General features: G+C 52.2%; 7 protein-coding genes and 3 non-coding genes across 10 annotated transcripts; 9 read left to right on the top strand and 1 right to left on the bottom strand.

Annotated features, from left to right (window-relative positions):
• The first annotated feature begins 124 nt into the window (after window positions 1-124).
• On the top strand, window positions 125-2,311 carry tah18 (NAPDH-dependent diflavin reductase). Its single transcript, XM_024847256.1, has 4 exons — window positions 125-303; window positions 358-533; window positions 605-703; window positions 759-2,311. The coding sequence occupies exons 1-4, from the start codon at window positions 145-147 to the stop codon at window positions 2,263-2,265; spliced, it is 1,941 nt and encodes a 646-aa protein (XP_024698499.1). The 5' UTR covers window positions 125-144; the 3' UTR covers window positions 2,266-2,311.
• A 93-nt stretch (window positions 2,312-2,404) lies between these two features.
• Window positions 2,405-3,677, top strand: P170DRAFT_394638 (electron transfer flavoprotein subunit beta/FixA family protein). The gene is made up of 3 exons (XM_024846064.1): window positions 2,405-2,639; window positions 2,837-3,485; window positions 3,541-3,677. The coding sequence occupies exons 1-3, from the start codon at window positions 2,586-2,588 to the stop codon at window positions 3,621-3,623; spliced, it is 786 nt and encodes a 261-aa protein (XP_024698498.1). The 5' UTR covers window positions 2,405-2,585; the 3' UTR covers window positions 3,624-3,677.
• Window positions 3,678-3,951: 274 nt separating this feature from the next.
• On the top strand, window positions 3,952-4,023 carry P170DRAFT_t220. The gene has a single exon. It is a non-coding gene; the product is annotated as a tRNA-Arg (tRNA).
• A 542-nt stretch (window positions 4,024-4,565) lies between these two features.
• Window positions 4,566-4,637, top strand: P170DRAFT_t221. Its single transcript has one exon. It is a non-coding gene; the product is annotated as a tRNA-Arg (tRNA).
• A 214-nt stretch (window positions 4,638-4,851) lies between these two features.
• On the top strand, window positions 4,852-6,081 carry P170DRAFT_441655 (Ser/Thr protein phosphatase superfamily). The gene has a single exon (XM_024850368.1). It carries the CDS (start codon window positions 5,015-5,017, stop codon window positions 5,819-5,821), a length of 807 nt encoding a protein of 268 aa, XP_024698497.1. The 5' UTR covers window positions 4,852-5,014; the 3' UTR covers window positions 5,822-6,081.
• On the bottom strand, window positions 5,921-6,699 carry P170DRAFT_369818 (uncharacterized protein; the record flags this gene model as incomplete). The annotated part of the gene is made up of 2 exons (XM_024844930.1): window positions 5,921-6,499; window positions 6,556-6,699. The coding sequence occupies 2 exons, from the start codon at window positions 6,697-6,699 to the stop codon at window positions 5,921-5,923; spliced, it is 723 nt and encodes a 240-aa protein (XP_024698496.1).
• Window positions 6,700-7,006: 307 nt separating this feature from the next.
• On the top strand, window positions 7,007-7,569 carry P170DRAFT_441653 (uncharacterized protein). The gene has a single exon (XM_024850367.1). It carries the CDS (start codon window positions 7,143-7,145, stop codon window positions 7,425-7,427), a length of 285 nt encoding a protein of 94 aa, XP_024698495.1. The 5' UTR covers window positions 7,007-7,142; the 3' UTR covers window positions 7,428-7,569.
• P170DRAFT_t222 lies at window positions 7,256-7,327 on the top strand. The gene has a single exon. It is a non-coding gene; the product is annotated as a tRNA-Arg (tRNA).
• A 927-nt stretch (window positions 7,570-8,496) lies between the features above and the next one.
• On the top strand, window positions 8,497-9,081 carry P170DRAFT_74018 (uncharacterized protein). Its single transcript, XM_024855359.1, has one exon. It carries the CDS (start codon window positions 8,670-8,672, stop codon window positions 8,994-8,996), a length of 327 nt encoding a protein of 108 aa, XP_024698494.1. The 5' UTR covers window positions 8,497-8,669; the 3' UTR covers window positions 8,997-9,081.
• A 2,567-nt stretch (window positions 9,082-11,648) lies between these two features.
• P170DRAFT_431154 (DUF500-domain-containing protein) lies at window positions 11,649-13,637 on the top strand (the record flags this gene model as incomplete). The annotated part of the gene is made up of 1 exon (XM_024848007.1): window positions 11,649-13,637. The coding sequence occupies one exon, from the start codon at window positions 11,649-11,651 to the stop codon at window positions 13,635-13,637; it is 1,989 nt and encodes a 662-aa protein (XP_024698493.1).
• Window positions 13,638-14,577: the final 940 nt, after the last annotated feature.

Below are 14,577 nucleotides of genomic sequence, written 5' to 3'. Positions count from 1 at the left end.
AGAGAGAGAGAGAGAGATGAGTAGAAGAAGAAAGGGAGCCTCAGGCCTCAAGATGACATCATCCCGACCCGCCGGCGAAAACGTTCTTCGCCGTGAAGCAGTCAATCGTTTGGAATACACCGAACCACCTTCAAGATACACAGGATGACGGAGAGTCAGGCACCAGCTATTCAGAAAAGGTCTGCTCTCATCCTCTATGGCTCCGAAACCGGGAATGCCCATGAGGTGGCAGAAGAGCTGGGAGTGCTGGCTGAACGCCTGCACTTCGTGACTCAAGTCTCCGAAATGAATCACGTCAAGCCGGTCGGGTTTCTCGTAAGACCTGATATGCAGCAGTCATGCTAACTCGCTGTTTAGGAGAGTCTTCGATCCCACAATGTGATCATTTTTGCCATCTCTACCACGGGGCAGGGCGATCTGCCCGCCAATGCCCGATCATTCTGGCGGTCATTACTGCTGAAGAAACTCCCGCCCACTTTCTTAAGCGGGGTCAATTTTGTCTCGTTTGGTCTGGGCGACAGTTCGTATCCCAAGTAGGTCAACCTTTCTTTTTCCTTGTTTCTTTGGTCAGGAAAAAAGAATGATCGCTAAACAATTGCGCAAGGTTCAATTGGGCTGCGCGCAAATTAAACAAACGATTGCAGCAACTGGGAGCCAACGAGGTATATCCATGCGGGGAAGCCGATCAGCAACACCCCGAAGGGTATGTCTTCCATCTCACTCTAATTATTCCCTACCATGTTCTAATAGTGTAACAGCCTCGAAGGAACCTTTCTCCCTTGGATGACAGATTTCCGCAAGTTCTTGCTTGAGGCCTATCCACTCCCGCCAGGACAAGATCCGATACCGGACGACGCCCAGCTACCCCCCAAATGGGTTCTGCAACCACAGATTCAGGACACGTCAGATCAGACGGAACCAACTGTACCCGGAGCCCAGGAGTCTCGCACGGATTCAGATGCGTCCCCGGGACTTACTCGGCTGGATCATGATCTGAGACCCCTTCCGGATACCTTGGCGGCCACACTCACCGGTAATAAGCGGGTGACACCGCCGAAACATTGGCAAGATGTGCGACATGTCTCTCTCACTGTCCCCGACGCTGTCTCCTACGTCCCAGGGGACATGCTCGCCATTACCCCTAAAAACTTCGCGGACGATGTTGAAGCAATGATCAAGATGATGGGCTGGGAGGAACAAGCCGACCTGCCTGTTTCCCTAGTCCCTAGGGATAGCCAGCAAACAGTAGATGAGGACCACCTTCCTCCGATTCCAGGTCTCGAGGCATATCCCAAACTAACACTGCGAGCGCTTCTGATGGACTACTTGGATATCCGAGCCATTCCTCGCCGCGCTTTCTTCTCGACGATAGCCCATTACACCAAGGATGAAATGCACAAGGAGCGACTGCTAGAGTTTACGAATCCCGAATTCTTGGATGAATTCTGGGACTACACTACCCGACCAAGGCGTAGCATCATAGAGGTGCTGTATGAGTTCGATTCGGTCAAAATACCGTGGCAGCATGCAGTTTCGGTCTTCCCCGTTCTGCGGGCGAGGCAGTTCAGTATTGCGAGCGGCGGAGAGCTGAAGCGAACCCCGGAAGGAGGGACGAAGTTCGAGCTGCTGATTGCCACGGTGAAATACAGAACCATCATCAAAAGAATCAGAGAGGGCGTGTGCACCAGATACCTCTCGGTGCTCCGACCGGGGAGTACCTTGAGGGTCCAGCTGCAACGGGGAGGTCTGAATTCCTCCGTGGGCCAGCTAACCGGCACGACGGTTTTGATAGGACCCGGAACTGGAGTTGCGCCCTTACGGTCCATGCTTTGGGAGAAGGCGGCTCTCGTCAAAGAATACAAGGAGCAGAATCAAGGCGCGGAGCCACCCATTGGGCCAACCATCCTCCTTTATGGCGGCCGCAATCGGACCTCGGACTACTTCTTCGAGGATGAGTGGCAGCAACTCAGCGACTTGATCAAGTTGCAAGTATTCACGGCGTTCTCACGAGACCAGGGCCAAAAGGTCTACGTGCAGGATGTTATCCGCCAAAACCTCGGCCTGTTTTATCAATACCTGCATGAACTGTCAGGCACTGTATACGTCTGCGGCTCATCGGGACGGATGCCACAGGCCGTGCGAGAGTCCCTCACGGAGGCATTCCAACGCGGAGGGCCAGAAGGAGAGATCTCCAGCCGAGAAGAGGCGGAGGAGTATTTGGTGGGCATGGAGAAAATCGGGCGGTATAAGCAAGAGACGTGGTGAGCATTAGACGCTACATCATCCAAGTAGAAGCATGAATCATGAATAGAAATGTAAATACAAATAGACATCTGGATACTTGAACAGAGTAAGAAGGTCAATAGGCTACTTGGCGGTAACCTCGGTTGGAAGCGGAGGGGATCCTGTCGGGCCGCGTCGGCGCACCTCTCCGCCCGGGTCACCTGCTTTCTGCCGCGGACCGTCGAATCGGCCTCTTCTCTTCCACCCTCTCCTCATTGCTCCCCCTCTGCTACCTCTCCGTTTAAGACCTTCTCGTTGATTCCTCCCCCGTGAGCCGTGAAGTCTTCCTTAACATCATCACAATGGCCAGTGCTTTGCGGATTCTAGTCCCCGTCAAGCGGGTCATCGACTATGCGGTGAGTTTTGATCAATTCTCGTTACTCCGTTCTCGGTGAAGAGTCACTTTACCTCCGCGGATCTGGATCCATGATGCCGACCACCTCCCGCCAGACGACCACGCAACCAGCTCCGTCAAACGATTGGATTTATATTTCTGGGCGCAAGCTCTTCAGATTGAATCTGTAAACATGAACACTAACCCCAACTTCACCAGATCAAACCCCGGATCAACAAGGCCCAAACCGGAGTCGAAACCGCCGGTGTCAAACACTCGCTGAACCCCTTCGACGAGCTCTCCATCGAGGAGGCCGTCCGTCTGCGCGAACGCAAGGGCCCCCTGAAGGTCGACAACATCCTCGCACTCTCCGCAGGCGGAGCCAAATGCGCCGACACCCTGCGCACGGCCATGGCCATGGGCGCGGACCGCGCGTTCCACGTCGACGTGGCCGACAGCAACGACGGAGGCCTGGAGCCCCTGACCGTGGCCAAGATGCTGAAGGAGGTCGTCAACAAGGAGAACATCAACCTGGTGCTGCTCGGGAAGCAGGCCATTGACGGCGACCAGGGCCAGACGGGTCAGATGCTGGCGGGTCTTCTGGGGTGGCCCCAGGCTACGCAGGCCAGCAAGGTGGATGTCAAGGACGACAAGGGCACCGTCGAGGTGACTCACGAGGTGGATGGTGGTGTCGAGACCCTGCGCGCTCAGCTGCCTATGGTGATCACCACGGACTTGCGGTTGAATGAGCCTCGGTACGCCAGTCTGCCCAACATTATGAAGGCCAAGAAGAAGCCGTTGGAGAAGAAGACTCTGGCCGATCTGGGCGTTGAGGACAAGAGACGGTTGAAGACGTTGAAGGTGACTGGTATGTATTCCCTCGGGGTTGGTCTTTTTTGGGAAATGCGGCTGACTCGGTCTAGAACCTGCTCCTCGCCAGGGTGGCGGCAAGGTGGAGGATGTCAATGGACTGGTCTCGAAGCTGAAGGAGCTGGGAGCTCTGTGAGGGCTGAGGGTGGACCGATATAGTATACTCTAGTAGACTTTGTATGTTTATGACCAATAGGCAAGATTTATGCAATCTTAGATCTTCTGTTCTCTTTCAGTATGGTGCTGTTGGGTGTAATGGACCTGGGAAAGTATGGGAGATCTGTCAGATTTCATCTCGAATTTCTGGATTATTATGTATCGTAGTACCTATTATTATGACATGTGAGATTCATTGGCAAGTAAACCATGGATATAGTAGCAAGCGAGTGGTCTCTGTAGTCTACATTCCTTAGTGGGTTAGCCTTGGTTGATGTAGGCAAAGTGAGGGCCGAGTTTTCAACCAAGGCCGGCTGGCCCAATGGCAAGGCGCTTGACTACGAATCAAGAGATTGCAGGTTCGACCCCTGCGTCGGTCAATCTTTTTGTATTTTTTCTTTGCTCTCTTTCTGTTTTGCTGGAGACGATATTGTGCTCAACTATACTATCTTATCTATGCGGTCAAGTCAAGTGTTGAAATTGTGGCATTCTGAAATTTTTAGGTTCAGACCCGGAATGAATTTGACCAGCCTTCTTATGTTAGGGCTAGTCTGCATTGTTAGCATGCTATAGTATATCAACCATACCTTGTTCCTGCACACCAAGTAGATGATATAGTTAGTCTCACGCGATGACCTTGGGCTATATATAATGGGTATGTATGGTATGCTATTCAGCTGATTAACGAAGACCATGATGGTAATGTGTGCTATTGTTCAATACAACCACATCAATTGGGGTTCTTTATTACTCCTATCCTACCCTCACCCCTGACCATATGCAGTTCCTCACGGAGGACATAGCTTCTAAGCATAGAATGGCTGTTCCCTACTAACCTCTCATTGCGATCAAAGACCTCAACGCCTCACCTAGCCATGTCCCCCATTCATATAGTCAAATGCTGCGGCCGATATTCAACGAAGGCCGGCTGGCCCAATGGCAAGGCGCTTGACTACGAATCAAGAGATTGCAGGTTCGACCCCTGCGTCGGTCAATCTTTTGCGTTTGTTTTTAGCCATCGTTCGTCGCTTCATTGTGGAATATCTGATGGAAAAGTGGTGCTGTTCCAGTATTTGACGGGTGGGTCGGCTAATTTGGAAGACCCGCTGTTCGTTTAACTGCCTGGAAACTAGGCGATGACTAAGCGGGTTCTTTTTTGTTGACTACAGCTCACTTCATCCTAAAGCAGTTTATACACCTTGATTTGTTTTCAAACTCCGAGACAACGGCGGCGGCAAAGATGTGTCTCACACTTCAGGTCATCTGACTCGCTTGCCTTTTGAGAACGGCTAGATTAGCGCCGGGCAGTAACCACGACCCTTACCACCACACATCTCTTGATGCAATCTTCCTGAACAGATCCGACTCGCCATGACTGACCAGCGGATCCAAATCGTATCGGACCTCCATCTGGAGTCTCCGTCGGCCTACGATCTTTTCGACATCACTCCGAAGGCGCCGTTTCTAGCCCTGCTCGGCGACGTGGGGTATGTCAGAGACGAGGGGTTTTTCGATTTCCTTCGCAAGCAGCTAGCCGCCTTCCGGGTTGTCTTCCTGGTTCTGGGCAACCACGAGCCCTACCATAGCAGCTGGGTCGAGGCTAAATCCAGGGTGGAAGGGTTCAAAGAGACGATCCACAGCACCTCTCAGGGAGACGAGGCGCTCGGGGAGCTTGTTCTGCTTGACCAGACGCGCTACGATCTCTCACCGACTGTCACGATTCTTGGCTGCACGTTGTTCTCAAATGTCACACACGATCAATCGGATCATGTTAGTTTCGGGCTGAATGATTTCTACCACACGCGCGACTGGTCTGTCGAGTCTCATCGAGAAGCACACCTCGCGGATCTGGCTTGGTTGAATAAGGAAGTCGACTTGATTTCCCGGGAAGAGCCTGGTCGGAAAATTGTTGTTTTCACTCATTATTGTCCCTCCACGGACACAAACGTCATTGACCCCAGACATGGAAACAGCAAGATCTCCTCCGGGTTTATGACAGATCTATCCAAGGAATCTTGCTGGCAGTGCAAAGCCGTCACGCTTTGGGCGTTTGGACATACGCACTTCAACTGTGATTTCAGGGATCCAGAGACTGGTAAAAGAGTCTTAGCAAATCAGAGAGGGTATTACTTCGCTCAGTCGACCGGATTTGATAGCGAGAAGATTGTCGAGCTTTGACGCGGGCGACGATGATTCGGGGTTCTAAGAGTTCCAGACTTGGTTTTTGTGCGGAAAGAAGAGCTCAGCTGAATTTCGTTGAAATTGTGTTTGCCCGTTTCACCTGATAGCCTGCCTTCTTATCAAACCATCGCGAAGCGTATCCAGGTGTAGCCACATGTCCGGATCCCCCTGTATTATGGCCCCGTAGAACGGTGTATATTCCTCCCTCAGACTTTCTTCACGAAGAATATCCGTCCCGTCAACATATTCCATAAGATAAGTCAACATTGCCATCCAATAATACTCACGGAGATGCCCGTAGTCCCGACAGAGTAGAAAAAGGATAGCTTCACAATATCGCACGGCGCTCGGGATTCTAACGGCAGAAAGATGCGAGGGGAAGCGTCCTTGACCGCGCCCGAGGATTGTGGGCGGGAGTTGAGGGTCAGACGCAGACATGATATCAGTATTTTGGGTAGCGATATCGAAGTCCGGGAGTTCCCAAAGCATATCAGACTTCCCATAAAGCGATATCACAAGCTCCTCATTGATATGTAGATGTGCATTAGTCGAGAAGCCTTTGGCGTCGTTTGAGTGTGGACATTCAAAGCTTGGTGTACATGGGAGGAAACCGGAATGTAATAGAGTAGAGAGACCGGGTTCGATAAGTGCATCAGGTACAATGAAGGAGACGCCCTGGCATGGGATGAGAAGTTGTTCAGATAGTGATGTCTATGGGAAATTATACGGACGTCAACAATAGTGGGAACTCCGTAAATGGTTAGAAGGTAGTTCCCCCAAAGTAAATTTGGGATGCCAGCATCATTCAGGAGAGAGGATATAGATCCAACAAGGTCATTATCTAGGCTTTGGCCACGGAAGCTGAAATCAGCCATTCTAGCCCCTTCAAAGCATGTGTTCATTAAAACGGAGTGAGTAGGTACAAACGAGCAAAAGCGGAATGCGTAAGCCCATGCAATCAATCTAGGGATGGTTGGTTGCTTAGCGCACATTCCTCGGACGGCTTCGGACGGCTAACGGTCAGCGGGAAGGGGGCCGGCGTTGAGTTCATCAGACCATTGTACTACGGAACCAACGATTTTTAGATTAATTCCAACGGCCCCAAAACACGTGCTCTAAACGTGGAAATTAATATCAATAGTCGCACAGACTAGAAGAGTAGATCATAAAAATTCCAATCGATTTGAATCGCTTTACGCCGCGCAAACTTCATAGAAGTAGTCCGGCCAACGTCTACCAAACCGAGGGTCGCACCATTCCACACTGGTAGCAGCGGGTAGGGTCACGTGCCGTTTTTGGTCGGAATGAGTGAAATTACATGATGTCATGCATTAGCGGGCCGGCCCACTTTGTGCAGTCTGCGTTGCGCAATCCGCACTGTCATTTGCCTCTGGTTCAGATAGGCAAATTGCGAGCAGATTTTCCATCCAAGGCCGGCTGGCCCAATGGCAAGGCGCTTGACTACGAATCAAGAGATTGCAGGTTCGACCCCTGCGTCGGTCAATACTTTTTGCTTTTTGTTTTCTGTCTGTTGGTCGGTTTAGGTGATATATTTATTTGCTTTTTTGCTGGGGGTTGGGGCCGCTGTGGAATGGTTCGGTGACAACAAGTGCATTCTCCCTCGCTTCTCTGCTATGCGTATGCAGGCTTCCGATGGATAAGGAAGGTAGGATGAGATCAACCCGGAGGACGCAATGTATGTTAAGATTCGAATCCGGTATATATTTAATAGTCGACATGGAGATCTTATATTCAATGGTATATAATCTGGCAACCGTACTATTACAGTGCATCCTAACGACCAACATAGTTCAGAGTGATATGACTTTGGAGTCGACAAGGGGCATCCCTAGCTGATAGAGTTTGCCACTGGATCGAACCGCAGATAGCTAGTGCTTCGTGAGAATGCTCTTGAAAATTCAGATGTGCACGTGGACGGACTTGGATTCAATAGATCATATCTTTATCGCGCGAACAGTCGCATGGCGTGGACCTACCCAAATCAGATACATGCTTCCAAATTACAGACGGCCCGGCTGAGGTCGTTATTGCGTGGCTGCTGTGATCCTATACCGAATGGCTTAGCTGGAACCTCACAACCAGGTGCTCTATACACAGAGATCACATGGCTCGGCTCCGAGTCCCTCGAACCTGTCTTTCTTCCCGAATTGAGAATGCACACATATATACCAGTCAGATCGAACAGCCACAACAGATTATAACTACACCCCGGGAGACAAGTCCGGATACTAGAAGATAAATACTTCAGCCTCAAAATCCCAGAAAATGCCACGACCCCTACGCCCAACCAATCTCCTCTCCAGCTGAACAATAGATATCCGCCATCCGCCGCGTCGGCGCCAGTCTAGTACACTCTAGTCTGTATACGGACCGCGGGAGACGCCCATACACCACGGCGTACGAGCTATTGGACAAGAGTCGAATGTTCGAGACGAGTTCTAGTCGCCACGCTACGGCATGCACCCCGTTCATCCTCATACAACTGCTCTCCACCACGGGTTTCAGTGGCCAGCCTCCCGTGAGGCTGTGAGGCTGTGAGGCTGTGAGGCTATCTGGAACAGGGTGGTTCTCGCATTGTCCGGGCCGGCTCCGAGAAAAGATCGCGGACTAGACTACCTAGGTTAACTATGTCGATGATTGTCTACTCGGAAAACTTATCCTTCTGGACGTATGCCCGGCAAAATGGATGCATCATATCCTTCACCCGTCTGTACATGAAGACCGAGATAGCAAAGCATGGTGGCGTTGCTGACAGATTCTCGTGCGAGGGTGGGAATCCAAACTTACGGAGGGAGGGCCTTCATCTGGACTCGGGATGATCTAGATGGATGCTGGCCAGGATGGATATGGGTTTTCGATTTTCGATGGCCATCGTGGCGCTGCTGCATTGGATGTATGCTTTTACTGGGTATGCTCTCCGCTGTTTCGGTCGTTTGTCTTTTTTTTTTCCTACGTGGGAATTCCTTTTGAAGGGTTGGCGATCGAGAGGGTATCGCTATTGGCTGGGGATCTCTGGTTCCTGGGCAATTGGTTCGTCCCGAGGATTCCCCTGATCTCGAGGGCGGTGCCGAACTGGGCCGCGGAAATGGATCGGTCGAACGATTGCGAGTCTCGGGATTCCCAAGCGTCAAGATCGGCTTTGCGGATGTGAGACGTCGAGTGCAAAAATAAACCACGGAGTTCTACGCTGGACGAGCATCGCACGGTTCAGGCACGGCGGGAGGATTCGCAAATTAAATTAGATTAATTAATTACAAGGGGAATCCCTCATCGAGGGACCCCAGAGAAGAGATTGCAGCTAGTCGAGTCGAGTCTAGTCTGACGGCGGCTTGGTTTCAACTGGCGTTAGCTGCGACGAATCGACTGGCCTGGCAAGGATTAGTTCGTGCCATGGCAGATGCATGCAGGACGAGGTGTCCGATGATTTATTGTTTGGACAGGGATCGTGAAGGATGGAGATGCAGAATAATATAATGATCCGCTGGACTAGTTGCTGGTCGGGGTTAGTGTCGGGGAGGAGACATTAGCCAAAGATAGACCAAAGAGAACAGACAGAAGATGGAAAAAAAGTCATGAATCATGATGGCGTGGACACTAAAGCGCAAGCCATTAGTGATGGAATTAGGGCACGGCAGTTGGGCAGAGGGTCGGTGGATGGCCGGATCGACGGTGGAGAGAGATTCCCGCCTAGATGCTTCTAGTCTTCTAGTCTTTTTCTAGTCATCCAACAGAGACATTTGCACTCAGTTGGTCTTTACGAAATGCTCAAGTATGGAGAACTGAGATAAATGCTCCAGACTCGTGCATCACTTCCATCGCAGGTCCATCGGGATCTAATATGCAATCCGAGGGTCGCACAGAAGAAAGAGAGGCTCGACCAGCTCCATGAGGGCTTACAAACTACTCCGTAAATCCATCGATCGAGGCCAGGAACCCTTCCAATCGGACAAGTTCGTGCGGCACAGGAGCCCCTCGAAGTCCCAAACAAACCACGCAGGCAATGGCGAATCCTTCCTCCATGCAAGCATCGCCCAGCCGTTCCCTCAACAACGATCGGAAGGGGGTCGGTCTCATCCCTGCGCGGCCGAATTGACGTGTCAGGAACCCAAGAATCGAAGAGGAAGGACGGGCGACAATCCCGACCGGGTCCAGGGCTGGAAAGGCGCGAGAAATCGGAGGTGTCAGATGGGGAATTCGATCCGTTCTGATCTCGTATGCATCCGATGGGTTTGGCCGGATGGGAGACGCAAAGCAGGGCAGGTGGATTTCTACTTGTCTGGTCGCGGTGGGGAGACAGGGAGAGAAGTCCGGTTTTGCTTGGAGCTGCTCCTTGATTTGATTTTTATTCTTTTTTTTTCTGCCTGCTTTTTATTGTGTTTAATTTGGTCGGGGTTCAGAAAAGTACTGCGTAACGCTGGTTCAGTGGATGGTCGGGCAACGACGTCATCGACTCTGGTCTATGACTCCGAGATGACTGTGGTCGCTGGATCGCAACAATGGTCTTTCTTGCGACTACGGGTTTGTCGGCAGGAGGCACCAAGAGGCAGACAACGGATACCGGCAGAGACATCCATCCGGGGCCAGAATGCATTCTCATTAATCATTAATAATGGACGGACATCCCATCCGGCAGACTGTCAACATGGCAGGCGGATGCTGCAGGCGATGATGCCATCGATCTTCGCCTCTCTTCGGCTGCTTGGCTTTCTTTTTCTTTCTTTTTTCTTTTGCCATTTCTTTTTCTTTTCCCCTCTCTTCTTCTCTCCATCCGACTTCCGTAAACCGTTCATTTCTGCCCCCAGGCGGATCCTCTTCCTGGTCCCTCGTCAGCTCTCCACTTCAAGGATTGGAGCTGACGGCCTGCATGGCATGCGTCTGCTTAATTAATTCCCCCCAATCTGAAATCTTATATTCTTATCCTGCATCCATCGCCCCGTCGCTCTCCCTTTTTCTTTTTCCTTTCCTTTCTTTTTCTCTGTAGCCGGTCCCGTTCCTCCATCTCGTGCGCTCTCCCCCTTCGCTATATAGACTCCGAGTCCCTCGCTCGCCGATTGTAAATCATCCCAAACGATCTCTCGTCCTCTCGGCCTCTCCCTTGATCCCTCCCCACTTCTCTGCAGCGGCGCCTTGCTCAAACCCTGTTGCCTTTTTATCCCCGTCGGGTCGGGAGGGTTCAAACTTTGATGTCGTCGAACTAACCCGGAGCAAGGTAAGCTGGTTTTCTTTTTTTTTCTTGGTTCGACCGTTGACCCACGGTTGGGCTCCGTCTCGTTGCGTATGAGCCTCGGGTCTCGTTAAATTGCCACTCATTCCCCGGAGAGTCTGGAACACGGATCGGACGGAGTGCGAGAGATCGGATCGTCTGCCTCCATTTTCTCTGCCCGACCATGTAGCCTCATTTCCAGAAAAGAATCGAAAAATTTCTGTGGTCCAATCTAACCTCTTTTCCCCTGCAGCCTTCCCCGTCTTCATTCTTCTTCCTCGTCATAATCTTCTTCCTCCCTCGCATTCCTACGGTGTTTTGGGAGACGCATTCCTCGGCTGTGTCAGCAACCGTTTTCTGTCTCACCTCGAGCATTCTCGTGTTCGCATTAAGCAATCGAGTGCTGATCCGTCCGTCGCATGTTTACTGTTCTCGTCGCTTTTCCTTCGTCCGACCATTCGCACTGCTGGTTATAGGTCTGGTGCTTTGCCCCGTCGCCGCGCTGCCTGAGGGGGCCTTTGGGTCCTATAGAAATCTCTTGTCTGCTTCGTTTCACATTTGTCGATCCTCGGCCAAGACCAAGGATTTGAGTTTGTCGCAATGCCTTCCCTGTGGGAAAAGACGAAAGGCACCTCCAAGAAGGGATTCGACAAGGCATGGCACCAGCTCGATAAGCTCGGCGATCCCGTTAACCGGTTGTCCTATCGGGTGGGTGCCGAGGCCTTCTGGCCCATGACTCTCGACAAAGAAAGCGACAAAGCCGCTCGCATTCTGCGCAGCTTCTGCAAGGATGGCTTTTATGCCGAGGAGGATACCGAGCGCCGGAGTACGGACAGCGCCACCAGCAAGCGGTCCAGTAAGATCGATCGACCCAAGGGCAAACAGCGCGTGATCAAGAAGATTCCGACCCAGGTCATCCAACGCGCAAAAGGTCTCGCGATCTTCACGACCATGCGCACGGGGTTATGGCTGAGCGGCTCTGGCGGCAGTGGCGTGCTGTTGGCCCGGATCCCCGAAACCGGCGAATGGAGTCCGCCCTCCGGTATCATGTTGCATACGGCGGGCATCGGCTTTCTGGCCGGTGTCGACATCTACGACTGCGTGGTCGTTATCAATACATACGAAGCGTTGGAGGCATTCAAAAAGGTGCGCTGCACACTGGGAGGGGAGGTGAGCGCATCGGCCGGTCCGGTTGGCATGGGAGGTGTCCTCGAGTCGGAGGTCCATAAACGTCAGGCTCCCATCTGGACCTACATGAAGAGTCGCGGACTCTACGCGGGCGTGCAGGTGGACGGAACCGTCATCATTGAGCGGACCGACGAGAACGAGCGGTTCTTCGGCGAGCGAATTTCGGTGACGGACATCCTCGCCGGCAAAGCGAAATACCCGCCTGCCTCCATCAAAACCCTCATCCAGACGATCAAGGCTGCGCAGGGTGACAGCGACGTGGACGAAAGTCTGGTTCCCCCGCCGGGAGAAACGCCCGGTGACGTCGAGCTCAACCCGGCGGGAAATTCCTTCGGCATCCCAGCTGTAGACGATCCCGATCCGTTCGGAGTCAAAGCCCTGGAAGCGGAAGGGCTCTTCATCCGCGAAGCCGGCACGAGGACCCGGCCCAGTGTCGAAGCCTTTGACTTCAAGCCCAGTCCCAGCAGTCCCGTCTTTGCCACCTTCCGGCGCAGCATCGACAGCTCGCCTCGCAACAGCTGGCGAGCCAGTCGAGCCAGCGTGCAGAGCTATGCCAGCATGGACCGTGGCACCCAGACCGACGTCGCTCCTCCCACCGCACCCACCTCCGTCAGCCGGGCGTCGTCCCGAAGTAACCGCGATTTTGTGGACCGTCTGGATTCCACGCCGTGGGAGACCGAGGAGAACCGCTGGGACACTGTCATCCCCGAGCAGCGCAAGGACGAAGACCCCCGTCCCCACGAGGACTACGACAAGGACCTGATCGACGACGACGATTTCGAGGTGCACGAAGTCAGCAGTGCCACCATCACCAAGCGTGACAGTGCCGCCTCTTCGCCGGTGTCCATGGAAGATCCCACGGCCCCGACCGAACTGCGAGGCCAGTCTCCCACCTTCACCCGCGCGCGACTCGTGACGATTCCCAAAAAGCGCGCGCCTCCCGCTCTTCCGCCGCGGAACCCCCAGCGGGCTCCCGTTTCCCTCTCGACTCCCAACTCTCCCACCTCCATTCCTTCTTCTCCCGACGGCCGACGCTCCGTGGCATCCACCTCCGGACTGGCATCGGTGGACGAGCTCACCGAACTTCCGCTGCACCCCAACAACGATACATCCAGTCTCTCGTCGAAGCGATCCGACATTTCCGGCCGCTTCCGTCGACCCTCTCCTGAGAGAGACGACTTTCACTCCGTGTCCAGTGTCCGTTCATCCGACCGGGCTTCCGACACCGAGATCAGCACCAACAATGACCTCCCCATCTCCGACATCGCCCAATCCAAGACTGAGCATCTCAACGATGTAAAGTCTACCGAGGCGCCTTTGGAGTCAACCAAGACCATCACCGAGAGTGATGAGGCTCCTGCCACCACCACTCCCTCCGTCCACCACCCTCAAGCTGTCTAAGCTTTTGGTCTCTCCATTCTCTTCTTCTCATTGTATATATTAGAATCTATACCCCACGAATACTCCCGTCTGTCCCTATCACATGCATGTACCATTGTCACTTCCTCTTTTATCCATCTACTGATATGGTGGGTATCCGCCATCATCACTGTCTCACTATTGTTATCGTTTCGGTCTTGGCGCTCTGTTGGACATGATACGATCTGTTCAGACGACTATCATCCGACCTTGTTTCTTTATAATCTGTGCGCCGTGTCGATCTCTGGTTATTATCTCTACTTTTGTTAGCGTATCGGCGTGTTGATGGGATTGGATTGGACTTTTTGGCATGGAATACCTCGGCGTCTGGGTCTTTCGTTATTGTTATTTTGCGGACGGGACGATGATGAAGATTATACTACGTTGAATAGGACTGCCAGGTTTTTGGTTTAATTATATCCCTTGCGGTGTTGAAGTCAATTGATATATATTACTCCGTATTCGTGCATTATATTGTACTGGACTTGATGCATGTCCTCCGGTTGTCTACTGTGTTGAGTCAAGAACTCGTAGCAGTCAAACTTCGAGGTTTAATCTCAACGAGAACGGATAATCGTACAGGTCGGTGCCATAACGCAGAACTAGACACCACCTGGATCTTGTAGGAGCGGGTACTGGTAGAGTTACTTCGAACAACAAAGCCCTTGTGCGATGTATTTGCTCATGAATTTAAAACAGACCGTGGTCTAGTGTCCGACCATTTTTAGGGCAACAAGATTAGTTACGAACCTAAAGATCTAAATTCCCCTGATTTACTGATAGAATACGCTGAATATGTCTCCGGGTCTTGGCAAAGATAAGCCTGGCCAAGATAAACAGACCGGAATGAATGCAGGAGCAATCAATTCCAAACAATCCACAAATCAATTCTCTTATCATCAACATCCAATTCCCCGACATC

The sequence above is a fragment of the Aspergillus steynii genome (genome assembly GCF_002849105.1).
Source record: "Aspergillus steynii IBT 23096 chromosome Unknown P170scaffold_11, whole genome shotgun sequence".
In the NCBI taxonomy this organism is placed as follows: Eukaryota; Fungi; Ascomycota; class Eurotiomycetes; order Eurotiales; family Aspergillaceae; genus Aspergillus; species Aspergillus steynii.
The sequence above is the reverse complement of the archived record's forward strand: the minus strand, read 5'-3'. Positions and strand labels throughout refer to the sequence as shown.